At 37.3% G+C, this 15,311-nt stretch overlaps 1 protein-coding gene across 2 annotated transcripts in view; it reads left to right on the forward strand.

Annotated features, from left to right (window-relative positions):
- Cog4 (conserved oligomeric Golgi complex subunit 4) overlaps positions 1–15,311 on the forward strand; it is a 182,687-nt gene that overhangs the window by 38,127 nt on the left and 129,249 nt on the right. For both annotated transcript variants that reach the window (XM_090376878.1, XM_090376879.1), the window contains exons 6-7: positions 9,258–9,451; positions 14,199–14,355. In XM_090376878.1, the coding sequence (XP_090233004.1) occupies positions 9,258–9,451; positions 14,199–14,355 (351 nt within the window). The remainder of the gene's footprint in view (positions 1–9,257; positions 9,452–14,198; positions 14,356–15,311) is intronic.

A 15,311-nucleotide genomic window follows, 5' to 3' on the forward strand; every position in this document is an offset into this window, starting at 1 on the left:
CCTTTTACAGCGAATTATTTTGACTTCTCCTTGGAAGTTACATTTAAAATACTTTCTGTTGAACGAAGAAAATTTTCATGTAGCGAACAGATTAGGAGAGAATTAACTCGGTACACACTGTTTGCATTTCTGGCCTTCAGGCAATTTAGGTAATTAGTCCATCTGCACAAATTAAGAGAGCTAACGCATTCTACAACTTATTAGTACCTGGTAAAACCTATCCGACCACCTGTCCTACATACGGTGGAGTCGCGCTAGTCAAGAGTGAGCAGATCAAGGTGTATTCCCAATGGGCTCTGGCCCACCTTCTACTGCAGTGGTGTCCGACCTTTTCCCGTACAGTGGCCATATTCAAAAAAATTAAAAGTTAGATTTTTTTAGTGTGTTACATTTTCCATATCTTGTTGCATGTAAAAGTAAAATTGAAAATATTCGAAAATTTTATTAAGTACAATACACAGTTACATTTAATGAGAATTTTTTTGATAATTAACAAAATTTTAAATGTTGTTTTAGTTCACTTTCCTTGCGGGCCGTAGGTTGGACACCTCTGTGAAAGCTGTAAGCGCCCCGTTCGAGAATTAGAAAAGTGATTTTCTTTTACCCTGACAAATAATCATCTGTTGTTTTGCAGAAATGCGTTATCCATATTTTTTCATAAATTTTCCCTATCTCTGTTTACATGGTCACAGTACCTGAATATCTGAATGACACCGACATTTTTGACAGTTTCAAAAAAAAGAAAAAACTTCAAATTTAAGAACTAGTGACAATACAAATTTATGACAATTCAAATTTAAGAACTAGTGACAATACAAATTTATGACAATTCAAATTTAAGAACTAGTGACAATACTGATGACGAGAGATGGAAAACAAGGACAACGAAGGTATTAATCCTTCTAAACATGAATTGTTGTCATTCAGTGAAAGCGAAGTTAGAAAATTGTCAATTAGGTTACAGTTAAATGAAAAAGATGCAATTCATGGATACCTAATTGATAAGAAGGTTTCGGAAGAATTGAAGAATTTGATGAATGCTCTCGAGTACGATACCAATTTCATCGAGTGAATGTGAATGAGGATTTTCACAAATGAATCTGATTGCCAGCGCTTCGTTGATGATAAAAATAGTTTCTTCACTACTGTTTCTTAAAATTTTAGGCCCACCACTGACCCGCTTCGATCCAGCAAAATATATCGATTCATGGCTGCTTCGGAAAAATTCATTCAGCAACTGACACACAAAGAGGAAGAAAAGAAGTCGGCATAGGACAGGGGTCGGCAACCTGTGGCTCAAAAGCCGCATGTAGCTCTTTTAACACGTAACTGCAGTTCTTTAACTTTACAGCTCACGTGAAGCACAATTTGAAATGGAGTTAAGAGGACTTAAAAATCAAGGACATGTGGAGTGCAAGACAAAGTTGTGAAGTCCATCATTTTAACCTTCAGCACTCCTGATTTGCCATCCACTGTAAAAGCTGGCTATTTAAACTGCCGGATTCGACCGTACATCCCGAATCCTCTTCGCTGTTTTAAATGCCAGAAATATGGCCATTCTCAGCAGGCATGCAGAGGTGATGCCACCTATCCTATATGTAGCTCTAAAGACCATACAAAAGCAGATTGCTCAGTCTCAACCCCCGTGTGTCCCAACTGCAAAGGAAGTCGTCCTGCATTTTCTAAATCATGCGATATGTGGAAAACTGGAAAAAAAATCAGAGATACAAAATAGAACATAAAGTAACATATCCTGAAGCACGCAGACAAATTATGTTAACCCTGCCCAGTCAATCTTATGTGTCTCATACCCGAAGCTATATTTCAACTGCAGCTCAAACAGACGTGTCAATACCACCGAACACCTCTTTGGCAAATTGGTTATAGAAACCTTATCAACCTCCAGAAAAGATACTCCAAAACCTAAAACCAGTGAGGCCACAAACACCCCAATTAGTATCCCAACTGATGCTCCAATAGTCTCGCAGGACACTGAAAGAATGAAAACTACTAAAGATTGTAAGAAAGCTGAACCTCAAACAAACAGTATGGAAGTGGATGTACACGTGGATTATGAGGAACCCATCCTAGAATTGCATGCCAATCACACTATGGATACTGGTTGCCCCACATTCCCAAAAAAAAGACCGGAAAAAATGTTTCGCATCCAAAAAACAGGCAGATGAATCATCCTCAAATAAACCTAAATAATGCATAACATCATACAGTGGAATTGCAGAGGACTAAGCAGCCATTCTGATGACTTAAAATATTTAATAGCTCAATTCAACCCCATAGCTGTATGCCTACAGGAAACATTCTTATCAGCCCAAGTTTCACCAAAATTCTCCAATTATACGATGTATAGACAAGATAGAAACTCAGAGTCTCCTGCCCGTGGAGGAGTAGCCATTCTGGTTAATTCTAACATGCCATCCAAGCCGATCCAGTTAATAACAAATCTAGAAGCTGTGGCTACTCGTATTGCAGTTGGTACATCAGTTACTCTTGTTACCGTTTATATTCCACCATCTCTACCTCTTCCCCATTCAGAACTTGACAATCTCATTACACAACTACCAACTCCAATTTATCTTTTCGGTGACTTTAATGGACACCATCCATTGTGGGGGTCCGCTACAATGGACAGAAGAGGCAAATTAATTGAAGAATTTATGAATAATAGTGATCTTAATTTACTAAACATGGGATCTCCCACTTACATACACCTACCTACAGGATCTACTTCTACAGTTGACTTGTCAATTTGCTCTCCATCCATCTTTCCAATCCTGACATGGTCGGTTTTATCCGATCCTTTTAACAGTGACCACTTTCCAATTATTTGCTCAATACAAACAGCGGTAACTCAAAATCCTAACCAACGATCCAGTTGGAAGTTTAGTAAGGCGAACTGGGATGGCTATTCTGCCCAAATGCTCTCAGACAGAATTTATGTCCAACAGAAAGATATTGATGATGTAACTACTTACATCACCAATCAGATTCTGACTGTGGCAAATGCTTTCGTTCCAAAATCAAAGGCATTTCGTGCTCACCAAAATCACTGGTGGAATGCAGAGTGCTCTATTGCCAAACAAAATAAAAACTTCGCGGAATGATTTTCGGAAGTGCCCTACTACCACTAACTTAATTGCTTATAAAAGGCTTAAAGCAAAAGCAAGGCGAATTAGAAGGAAAGCAAAATGCGATTCATGGATTGCTTTTGCATCAACCATCACAAATGACACTGACACAGATCATCGGGAGAAGGATACAGGTGCTAAATGGCAAATTTGTTCGGCTACCCTCTCCCATACTTCACTGGAAAGGAAAAGACATGTCTACGCCTGAAGAAGTTGCCAATGCGTTAGCAGAATCTTTTGCCACCAGCTCTGCTTCCTATGCAAGCTCCTTCCAGAACATTAATGACTCGAATGAGTACAATGAACAATTGTACAGAGAAATAGAGTGGGCTAGTAAATCAGAATATCTTATAATGGGGGATTTTAACTTACCAGATATTGACTGGAACTTGTGGGTTGGTCACTCACACACTAGTAAAACTTTTGTGGATTTATTGGATGATTGTTTTCTGCAGCAGCAGCATGTTTGAGAGGCAACCAGAGAGGGTAATACTCTTGATCTGGTTATCAGCAGTGATCATTCGTGTATTAAGAATTTGCAGATAAAGGAACCACTAGGTGGCAGTGATCACAGTGTACCGATGTGGGATTTACTTAAAGATATAATTACCATCAGGGGTAAAGGAAAGGGTTTTTGCTTCCGTAAAGGTGAATACAGTGGTCTCAGACAGTTTTTAAATTCTGTACAGTGGGATCAACTGACGATGTTACCAACAGTAAATTCTAATTGGGAAGCATTCAAGGAATTAATCGTGGAAGCTACTAAAAGTTTCATACCTAATAAGAAATATTGTTCAAGGTTTAGGCCTAAATGGTTATCAAATGAACTAATGAGACTCGTAACAGAGAAGAAAAATGCATGGGATGCATATAAATTATCAAGCGACTCGGAAGCCTATGGCAAATATAAGCTAGTCTGTAATCAGGTCACAAAGGAGGTTAGGCAGGCGAAGGCAGATTAAGAGAAATATTTGGCAAAGGATGCTAAGAAAAACTGCTAGGATTTCTTTACTTATATAAACTCTAAAAGGAAGGGGATGAATCTGATTGGTCCACTTGATATCGATGGTTTCAACTGTTGATGATCCTGCTCAGATAGCAAACAAACTGAATTGAGTATTTTGCATCTACATTCACACGTGAGGAGTTATTAAGGTTTGAAAATGGCAGAAGGTTATCATATTGTAGCAGGGTGCTTAATGATTTTGTAATAACTGAGAGCAAAGTGGAGGAGAAATTGTTGAAAGTTAAACATAAGAAAAGCACCTGGGGTGGATGGGATCTATCCAGTTATATTAAACTGAGGTTAACTCCTCTTATTATTTTACTAATATTATTATCATCGTAGAACATATTCAGTATTACAGCTCTGATTCATACTATCTAATTAAAGGAGGCGGCAAAGCAACTAAGCAAACCCTTAGCCATAATTATGAGAGCATCCTTGGACTCAGGGGAGGTCCCCACGGACTGCAGATGTGCAAGTGTATCCCCAATTCACAAAGGGGGATCGAAGGGTGACACGAGTAATTACAGACCAGTTAATTTAACTTCTGTTCCGGGTAAAATAATGGAGTCACTGGTTAGAGATGCATTGCAGGATCATCTAGACAAGACTGCAGCAATAATTCAGACACAGCATGGGTTTGTTAAGGGAAAGTCTTGTCTGACAAATTTGAAAGGATATGATGTGGTTACAAAGGAATTGGATGCAAAAAATAATTTTGATATCATATATTTGGATTTCAGGAGATCTTTTGACACTGTTGCACATGGAAGACTATTGTACAAATTGGAGCAGAATGGTATTAAGGGTAAGTTGCTACAATGGATAAAAGAATGGTTGAGTGGGAGAAGACAGAGGGTGGTAATCAATGGGTGCTGCTCTTCGTGGACTAATGTTATTAGTGGTGTCCCACAGGGTTCGGTGTTTGGTCCACTGTTGTTTTGTATATTTATCAATGATATTGATGAAGGTATATCAGGCTTAGTATCGAAGTTTGCAGATGATAAAAAGGTTGGCAGGGTTGGTAATGACAGTGTGCTACTGCAACATGATCTTGAAAAATTGGGGAGATGGGCTAAGAAGTGGCAACTGAAGTTTAACCTTGACAAATGCAAAGTACTGCATATGGGTAGAAGTAACCCCAGAGAAACGTACCAACTGTGTGGTACTAAACTTAAGGTGGTAGAAAATGAAAAAGACCTGGGAGTAATTGTGCAGTTAGATATGAAGTTTTCTGAGCAATGCAAACAGGCTGCCAGGGCAGGTCATGGGGTTTTGTCAATGATATATAGGAACTTTGCTAGCAGGGAAAAGGAGGTGATTTTCCCTCTGTATAAGGCAATGGTCAAGCCACGCCTTGTGTACTGTGTACAGGTCTTGAGGCCTCATTTTAGGAAGGATGTAGATTTGCTTGAACGTGTACAGAGAAGGGCAACAAGATTGGTGAGGGGAATGGGATCCTCTTACCAAGAGAGGCTTTAAGTTCTGCAAATTGCAGTGGCTGGAGACTAGGGACCTGCGCGGTGATCTGATCAACCCAGGCCTTGAATGGGTTGAGCACGCTGAATTCTGCTGGGATCCTTCCGCTTGTTCAGATTACGAACCTAAGGGGGCATAAATTCAAATTAAGAAAAGACAGATGTAGAATAGATGTGCGGAAATTTGCTTTTAGCCAGTGGGTGGTTAATTGCTGGAACAAACTTCCATCTGTCGTTGTGGAAGTTGATAGGTTAAATAAATTTAAGGAGGAACTGGACAGGCATTTGGAGGGTATGGTGTGATTTTTTTTTTTTTTTTTTTGCTGATGCTGCATAAGGTCATACACTTGCTTTCTTGCATCACATTCCACTACTACTACTATTAAAGATCGTGCAGAATGGTTTAAAATTAACTCCTCAAGACACTGCTCCTTTCCGTACAACCAACCCTTTACATTAATAGAACTGAAAGAATCATTAAATAGATCTCACAACAGTGCTTCAGGGCCAGATAGTGTTCATTACATTATGCTAAAGCATTTACATGAAGAGGACTTGTGTACCCTGTTGATTTTCTACAATCGAATCTTCTCTGAAAATGTCTATCCTTCGTCCTGGCATCATTCGTTCATATCAAAACCAGGAAAAGCTAGCACGGCCAGTCAGTTGGAGCCGACAACTTGGTGGAAATCCAGCAGTGTGAGTGCTGCTATGTGGATGGGTCATGTTCAGGAAGGTCTAGTCCAGGTGTCGTCATTGGGATTCCATTTGGTGAGTCTGTGTCGCATCTAGACTGAAGGCTGGTCCAGTAGTCCATGATAACGAATAGTGGGATGGTCAAAACTGGGAGTCCAAGATATGATGGTCATGTCCAGGGATCGATGGTAGGTCTCTTCTTGATGAGATGTGTCACGTCTGGTCGGGAGAAGTTGGTCCAGGAATCAATGATGAGGAATTTGTCGAGGTATGTGTGGACCCTGTCTTTGATTGCACTGCTAGTATTGTCCCAACCAAGTGGGGAGACCAGTTGACTACTTGAGATGTGAGGGATCAAGTTGGGTTCTGTACTCTGGATAGTTTTTTGGTCAAGTCTTGTGTAAGTTGGTCCAAGGCATTAGCATCCATGGCTCAATGATGCGCAGTAACAGTTGGTAGTCATGGTTGTTATGACCTATTGATTCGGATACTAAGGTGGTGGTGGTAGCGCTTTCTGCCTGGTAAATAGGTCCATTGCAAATTGAGTCAAGGCTCGGTAAGTTTCTTCATTCTGTAGGGTGAGGTGTTCTTGATTTTGGTAGTTGAAGCGTAGTTTCGTTATTAGGATCCTCCTGAAGTCCTCGTAGATTTCACAGCTGTGGACAAGGTGCTCCCACGTCTGATCCTCTCCACAGTGGCAGCGGGGTGAGTCTGAAATTCTGAAGTCATGTAGTTTTTTCTGGAAGGAGCCATGTCCAGTGAGGATGTAGGTAGCATAGAGTCCTGATGAAAACCAGACAGGTGTGAGGGGGTAGGAGGCCCTGACATCCGGGAGGAATCTTTTGGTGACAGCGCCTTTAGTTGAGGTCTGCCATATTCCTTGCCAGGTGTCTGTTAGATGTTCATTAAGTCTCTTCTTTTCAGCGTTTCTATTATTTACTGGGTCAGTGGTGAAACCTGCGCAGGTAACTGCTTTTCCTTTGGCTATTTGGTAGAGCAACCTATGACGAAGAATCTCCAGGTCCAGTGAGGACCTGAAGCGCATGGGTGCTGACAGTACGACAGGCATGCGAGGACAGAAGGAGAAGAGAGTGCTGGATAGTTCCTAGGTGCGATCTGTTTACTACTGTATTGGCCTTCTTGTACCAGACTCCAGAGGCATAGTTGATAACCGGGATGAAAACTGCCTTATAGAAGAGGGACAGCATTCTCTTCTTTAAGCCACAGTCCTTCCGGGCAACTCTTGAGGCTTAGGTAGCATACTTCCTGATCTTACTCCTGAGTTGGTCTAGATGAGGAGTGAAGGAAAGGTTTTTGTCTAAGATCAAACCTAGATATTTAAGCTCTGTTTTTATTTTTACTGTAACACCATTGACCTTGATTTGGGGTGGTCTTCTCAAATCAAGGGTACCTTTTAGTAGGATCGAATTGGTTTTCTCTGGGGAGATCTTTAGGTTGTTATGCTCTGCCCAAGCTTGAAGGATGGAGATGGCCTGGTTGGCAGTTGCTTCTAGTTGGGCTCTGTTATTGGCAGAAAAGAGCATGACCAGGTCATCTGCATAGGCCTGGGTCTGTACATTGTTGAGTTTGGTGTTCAAAAAATCACCCAGAAATGAGTTAGTAATTGGCAAAGTTCACTTTTTGTATAAAATTTAAAAATCAGGTAATTAATGTACAAGTTAGTGCATTTGCATCATTTCTGTACATAGCCAACTACATAAGTAGTCCTAAACTGGAATCATTAAGTATATCTCATATTGTGAATACCTTCACAACGAGTTGCCATGATATTGCACTACCTTGAATAAGTAACACTTCACCATAGGAGAAGACTATTGTTACTTATTCTCAGCAGATACCATCACCCATACGGCACCGTTTTGGAGTTTATTGGCTCCTCGTCAATGGGTGGGCAGGTACCCTGGTGTTGCAATGATGACAACCCAGTTGTGAAGTATAAATCCACAATATGAGAGATGCCTGATGGTGTGGAGTAATTTAGATTATGGTATTGTTTAGGGCTAAAGCCTCAGGTTATATAAATAGTTTAACTAATGTACAAGTTAATGCATTTGCATCATTTCTGTACATAGCCAACTACATAAGTAGTCATAAATTGGCATCATTAAGTATATCTCATATTGTGAATACCTTCACAATGAGTTGCCACGATATTGCACTACCTTGTGTTGCAATGATGACAACCCAGTTGCGAAGTATAAATCCACAATATGGTACCTGCACAAGGGTACCTGCCCACCCACTGATGAGGAGCTAATAAGCTCCAAAACGGTGCTGTATGGGTTATGGTATCTGCTGAGAATAAGTAACAATAGTCTTCTCCTATGGTGAAGTTTTACTTATTCGAGGTAGTGCAATATCATGGCAACTTGTTGTGAAGGTATTCATAATATGACATATACTTAATGATGCCAATTTATGACTACTTATGTAGTTGGCTATGTACAGAAATGATGCAAATGCACTAACTTGTACATCAGTTAAACTATTTACGTAACCTTGAGGCTTCAGCCCTAAACTATACCGAAATCAGGTAATTTATTGGAGCATAGAATAACAATACTTAATTTTTTGCAATCTTATAAATTGTTGTTTGTAGTATTTATTATAATAATGATGCTTTTAATGATATTTAAAATTGAATGAGACAGACTAACTTTAGTACCCTAAAAAAATAAATAAATAATAAAAAAAAAAGCAGGCCAGAAAAAAATGTTTCAATGGTTTAAATTGGATTTGAACCACATTTGTTTTTATTAACGGGCTAGAAATCATACTATGAAAAAAATTAATTAAATATACCCAGGGTAAATTAGTTATTGTACAGTTTTAAAGTATTTCATTTATAAAACTGCTTATTTATCATTGTGACTCTATTCATATTTGCGCTAAGCTTTCAATTTTTAATAGGAAGTAGTCTGGATGAAGCATTTTCTCATTTACATGAAGCTGAAAATAAGCTTAAAGCAATTGTGATGAGAAAATTTGATGAAGCAGTACGAGATGAGGACATTGCTTCTGTAGAGAGGTTTTTCAAAATTTTTCCTCTTCTAAATCAACACACAGAAGGACTAAGAAAATTTTCAACTTATCTTTGTTCTCAGGTAATTTGTAATTTTTTTATTACTAAATGAATTTGAGTTGCTTTTTTCTCATATGTGAAAAATATAGCTGATCCTGTTATTGTCATTATCATTAATTTTTACAGTTTTTCTCTTTTTTCTGTTTATGAAATATTAACACCAGATGATTTACTGGTAGGCAAAAGAACTGATATCATTCACTTTGGTCTATACTTTGTAGAATACCTTTTTGTTGAGATACAAGCTTAGTAGCTTCCAAAATAACTTTCGTAAACTTCACATAATTATTCCAAGACATTACATAGTTACAGAGGCACTAATTTAGCATTAGTAGTAAGGATCACAAATTGCACTATGTTGTTAAAAAAAAAAAAAAGAAAAGTTTAATTACCAATGATGGTTTCAGAAACAGTTACACATTTCCATCCTCAGTGACCTGAGGATGGAAATATGTCAACTATTTCCTGAAACTGTAAGCAGTAATTAAACTATTTCTTTTTAAAATAACGTAGTGCAGTTTGTGTTCCATGCTAACTCTAACTTCCTTAAATATTTTCCATTTATATTTATCAAAGTTACTATTTAGTCTTACTGAAAAAATTTTAAATGATTTCTAAGACCATTGTAATCATTATAAAAGCAAAAATGTTTTCCCTTTCTATTGATAGCAGTTATTTCTAGACCTGTTTTTAGATAATGGAAGAGTGTAATAACCAGTTGTGGTTATTTCTCAACCTGATTATAGATAGTGAAAAGGACTTAAGAGTAACTATACAATCTGATATTAAGTTTTCTCAGCAGTCAGTGAAATTCATACAACATGAGCTGTCCTAGGCTGCTAGGACAGCTCAATGTGGTTCTATCAATGATTAGAAACTTTTCCAGTAGAGATAAAGGTGGTTATTCCATTATGTTATCCACTGTGATCAGTTAACAAAACACAGTGTGCTACTTCCCAAAACAGGCACTGTGCATCTTTCTTTATGTGAATATGCTTCACAGAAAAAAAAAGTACTTTTACAAAAAAAAAAAAAAAAAAAAAAAAATTAATTGAATGAATGAATAATTTACAACAGGGTACATACAAATCTTTTTTCAATATTCATGGTATTTTATTTTTAATAATGTACCGTTGTTATTGTTCCCATTTCAATTAAATTTACATGTTAACTGCCTTTTCACAAACATGTATACAAAAATTAAACTAAACCGGACAATTTAAATGAGAGAATTGCAGAACTTCTCTACAGTATTAATATGGTATCTGACTTTATTCCCTATCAGGAGGCGCTTCCGTGGGCAGGAGCAGCAGTGCGTAGCACACGCTTCTTGATTCGACTGGGGTTCGAGCCCATGACCACCAAATACGGAGGATGCGGAAAGGTCAGAGAATGACCACCGCATATCCCCAGAGCAATATGGCCTTAGTTGCTAATGCTCCTAAAAACCAAATAACAACAAGAACAATCCCTGTCAGGTGGTGCCTTATCTGACAGACATTTTGGCAAAATATCTATTGAGTATTAATTGGATGTTCAAATATTCAGATCATTACACTCTTCTACCTTTCTAATTATATATATGTAACAATATTACTTGAGTAGTTTCAGGGTGACAAGTTATTCTTTACAAGTCTATTTCTCACTGCGCAATTGACAATATTGTTATGGAAAGTTGATATTCTTTTTATGTTCATTTACCTATTTCTTTCAAGTATTTATCCAATCCCTTTTTTAGGTTAGATAACTTTCAAATTCCACAAGAGTAGGTGGGAGTTTATTCCAACAAACAAACACTCTTTGGCAGAAGGAAAATTTTCAGACATTTAGCCTGACAATCCTCTCAATTTAAATTTATGTCCCCTTGTGTATGTCATGTGACTAAATGCAAAAATTCTTTCAGTATTTAGTTCACTCATTCCTTTCGAGGTCTTAAACACTTCAATCAGATGCCAGGTTTTCACACTCTTTAGCTTGCAAAACTTAACTCGCTGTTTTGATAAGAATGCCCAATTTGTGTATGCACTCAATCTGATTTCTCTTGTCGGCACCCTCTCCAACAGGTCTACATCTTTCCTAAGTTGGATCTGCAAGCCTATAAGCAATACCCAAGATTCAGTTTTGTGTTTTGGGCACATAAATGACTTACACCATATGGTACCATTGTATATTATGCCTATACAAGTGTGTATTCATAGGCCATTTGCATGTTGTGCAGGCTGTAAAACCTAGAATAACTCATGGGGGGGACTACTGCTCTCTGCCTGGGGTCAGCTAACTACAGCTTAAATTGAAGAGGACTTTAGAAATTCCTCCAGTCTTGTACAGAATGGAATCCAGACTTCTCCAAATGGATGATAAGTGACAAAGCCGCTATACTGTCACAGAATTCAGGGCTACAGTAGCCTTTTTGGCTGTTGTAGTCCTGAAGACTGAAACTCTTATGTAACGTATCATAGCAGTGATGTATGTGGAGCTACAAAGAATTTTTTTACAGCCCAAGTTTTCCATTTAAAAAAATAATTAATTATAGAAGTTGAAAATGAATATCATATAGAAGAAATATTAAAATTTGCACTTAAGTGATTCTAACAGATATTTAAATTCGTAAGTTTTACTGTTTTTGGTATATAAAATACACTGCCTTGCCAGCTAGACAGTTAAACTACACAGATAGTATCATTACAGAATGGCCAAACATTAATCCTCATAGTTCTAAGAATAGAGTGTGTTGAATCTGAATTGAAGCCACAGGATTAGTACCAGCCAAAATTATGTTGCAGCTGTAGCAGAACAAAAGAATAGCTGTGATAAGTAGTGAGTTATTATCATAGAAGGATTTTAGAAGAGAGTCAGAAGCAGGATGGAGAAAATATGATGTTATAGAGTCCAAGGGGTTGATATCAGTATTATGAGGCAACTGACAACTTCTGAAATGTTATGCCATCACAAAATGGCAAGGCTGTAGTTTACTGCAGACTGTTGGTCTAATGGCACATTACTGTTTGTGTATTTTCGCACTGCAAAATACAGTTGATTCTGGTTATTTGGGACACATCGGAACTAGTGCATTTTGGCCCGATTAAGCGGCTGCCCCAATTATCCGAAATTTCACGTAAATAGTTAAAAATACAATGGACCCCCGCTTTACAATTGGTTCACTGTACAATCAAATCGTGGAGATGGGGGAAACCCCTGGTGCCGTTTGACACTAAACACATTCTGTACAATCAAATCACATTACGATGGGGCACCTCCTTAGCCAGGTGGGCAGGAGCAGCAGTGCGTAGCACACGCTTCTTGATCAGACCGGGGTTCGAGCCCATGACCACCAAATACGGAGGATGCGGAAAGGTCAGGGAATGACCACCGCATATCCCCGGAGCAATATGGCCTTAGTTGCTACTGCTCCTAAAAAACCAAATAACAAACAAACAACAAACGTTACAATGGACTCACCATGGTAAAGTACTGTTCACTATACGATGTGTAGTAAGTGCCGGTCATTGTGATCACGTTTGTGAATTGAATTTTAATTCTATTAAACAGCGATTCTAATTAGCGAAAATAGGAGGAATATTATCCATAGGCTATAAAAGTAAAGATATATTAAGCACAAATTTACCCTTTATTACCTTACGAATTAAAAATTAAATGATACATGAAAATCGAAAGAATATACACGATAATCGGAATAATTAATACATACTGTAATATGTACATACTAACAAGTTGACATTTCTGTTCATTGACATTTGTGAGAAGGTGTTAAAATTTAAAACAGTAAAAAGATAAGCAATCAATAACAAAGAACATGGCACACACAAATTGCAAGTAACACAATACGCACAAGTGAGAATGGAATAACAAGTTACGAAGCTTTAAAAATAGGAATGAAGAGAAGATTCTGAAAATTAATTTTTTTTTATGATTGAAGATTCCATGGAAGTGTAAACACATTTCACCATAATAACCCACAGAATTCCAGCTGTTGGTATTATCGCAAATTCAATAAGATCGAGTTTACTATCCATTTATAACAGAAAAGCCTAATAAACAGGTGACTGGTAATTGTTTTTATTGTTTTATGGTTGTGACCTCCAGAAATCCTACCAAACCACGTGGTACGGTCGAAGACAATTGTAGGGTAATCTCCAGTGCTGCGGTCTCCTGTCCTGATTAAACGGCATGTTGTCCCAATTAAGCGAAGTAAACCCTGGCTATTTTCTCGATTGGGTTCTGTTTTTTAAGATTTACCCTAAATAAAACGGCTGCCCTGATTAAACCGGTGGCCCAAATAACTGGAATCCACTGTATAAGTTATGCTGCTATATATTTTTAAATTAAATTTTATAAAGTATTTCACTATGGCATATAGCAGCTGGAAGCATTATTTCTGTTGCATTTATTTAATATTCACCCTGTGAGATGCAGTAATGAAGAGTCTATTTAATAATCTTTTTAAGTTTTCCTTGATAAATTCAAGAATTGAGAGAAATAAAATTATATAACATAATATCTCAGTTTGCAAAATTTTTGGGTTGTGTGTGACTGGCTGGTCATTTCTTTGATGTTTTATTGTCTTGGACATAAAGTTAGAAACTGTAGTTTTATTATAATACAAGCAGTTACAGATTTAAATCTAAAATAAATCAGTTTTAATTATGATTATAGTTTTTAAAAAGCATTATATTTTAGTCTGCTTTCCGTAATGAATTTCTCTTTTGTAAGAAAGTTGAAAGTGGTGTTTTCCCCCCCTCTGTCACCAGATTGCAGATACAGCTCAGAAAAATCTGAAGATAGCCCAAAAAACACAACCATCAGATAAACGTGCTAATGTGATATATGCTGATACCATCACTTTATTATTTGAAGGTATTGCAAGAGTAGTGGAAATTCATCAGCCATTGGTAGAAACTTATTATGGTAATTACAATATGTACTCTTTATTAATTTCTGTATCAAGATATTGAAATTAACACAATGATTTATTTTCTTTGTGTTTCCTTATTAATTTTTTATATCTGTTGAAACTATAGAATAAGCAGTTTTAGTTAGTATAAAAAATGTGAATAATGCAGAATAACAGACAACTGCACTTTATTCTCTGTTATTCTGCAAGCAGTATCTGGTATATCTTCTGAGAGTTACATCCTGTGTCCCCTTGACTAGGAAATTTTAGTTTATTTAAAATTCATTGATGAATTCTCAGGTTATAGTTTATTGCTTAAAAATTTTATGATAAACAGTTTGCTAATATATATAATAATCAAGAACACAATATTGCGTAAGTATTACTTTTACAACTTAAATCTAAATTAAATGGGAATTTCAAATGAGTATATACCAAACAGTGAGGAGGAATATGAGGTCACTCAAAAAGCTTTAGTAAGCTTTTTTGAGATCTGTTGCATTCATCCACTCTTTGAGGCCCTTATCCTATGAAGAGACGAACGGTTTAGAGTGGCCCGTCCATTTTCCGGTTCCAATGCAAGAGAAGTGAACCGTGCGCAGATGCCATAGTTCATGTCGCAGACCTGCTGAGATGTGTGGTACATATAGATTGTCGATCATCCTGCAACCACTATAGCTGATGAAGGCGGCCGCTGCTGCCGAAAGCTCCTGTATCAGTGGTTTTAAACAACTTTTATCGCTTTTAATTTTATATATTTTATTCTTGTTAGACAACATTTATTTTATTTTATTTTAATATTTTAACATATAGTTATACAATCAGTACACGTGTATTTTATTTTATTTTATTTTATCATAATAAAGACGTTTTACAGATTTGAGTTGGTGTTATTTAGTAGCATTACAGATGAATTACAGAGTTCCTGACTCCAGAGGCCTTTTCAATGAAAAAATAAGATTCCAGTTTA

Source organism: Mastigoproctus giganteus, chromosome 7 (genome assembly GCF_048544385.1).
Source record: "Mastigoproctus giganteus isolate SK-2022 chromosome 7, ASM4854438v1, whole genome shotgun sequence".
NCBI classification, from domain to species: domain Eukaryota; kingdom Metazoa; phylum Arthropoda; class Arachnida; order Uropygi; family Thelyphonidae; genus Mastigoproctus; species Mastigoproctus giganteus.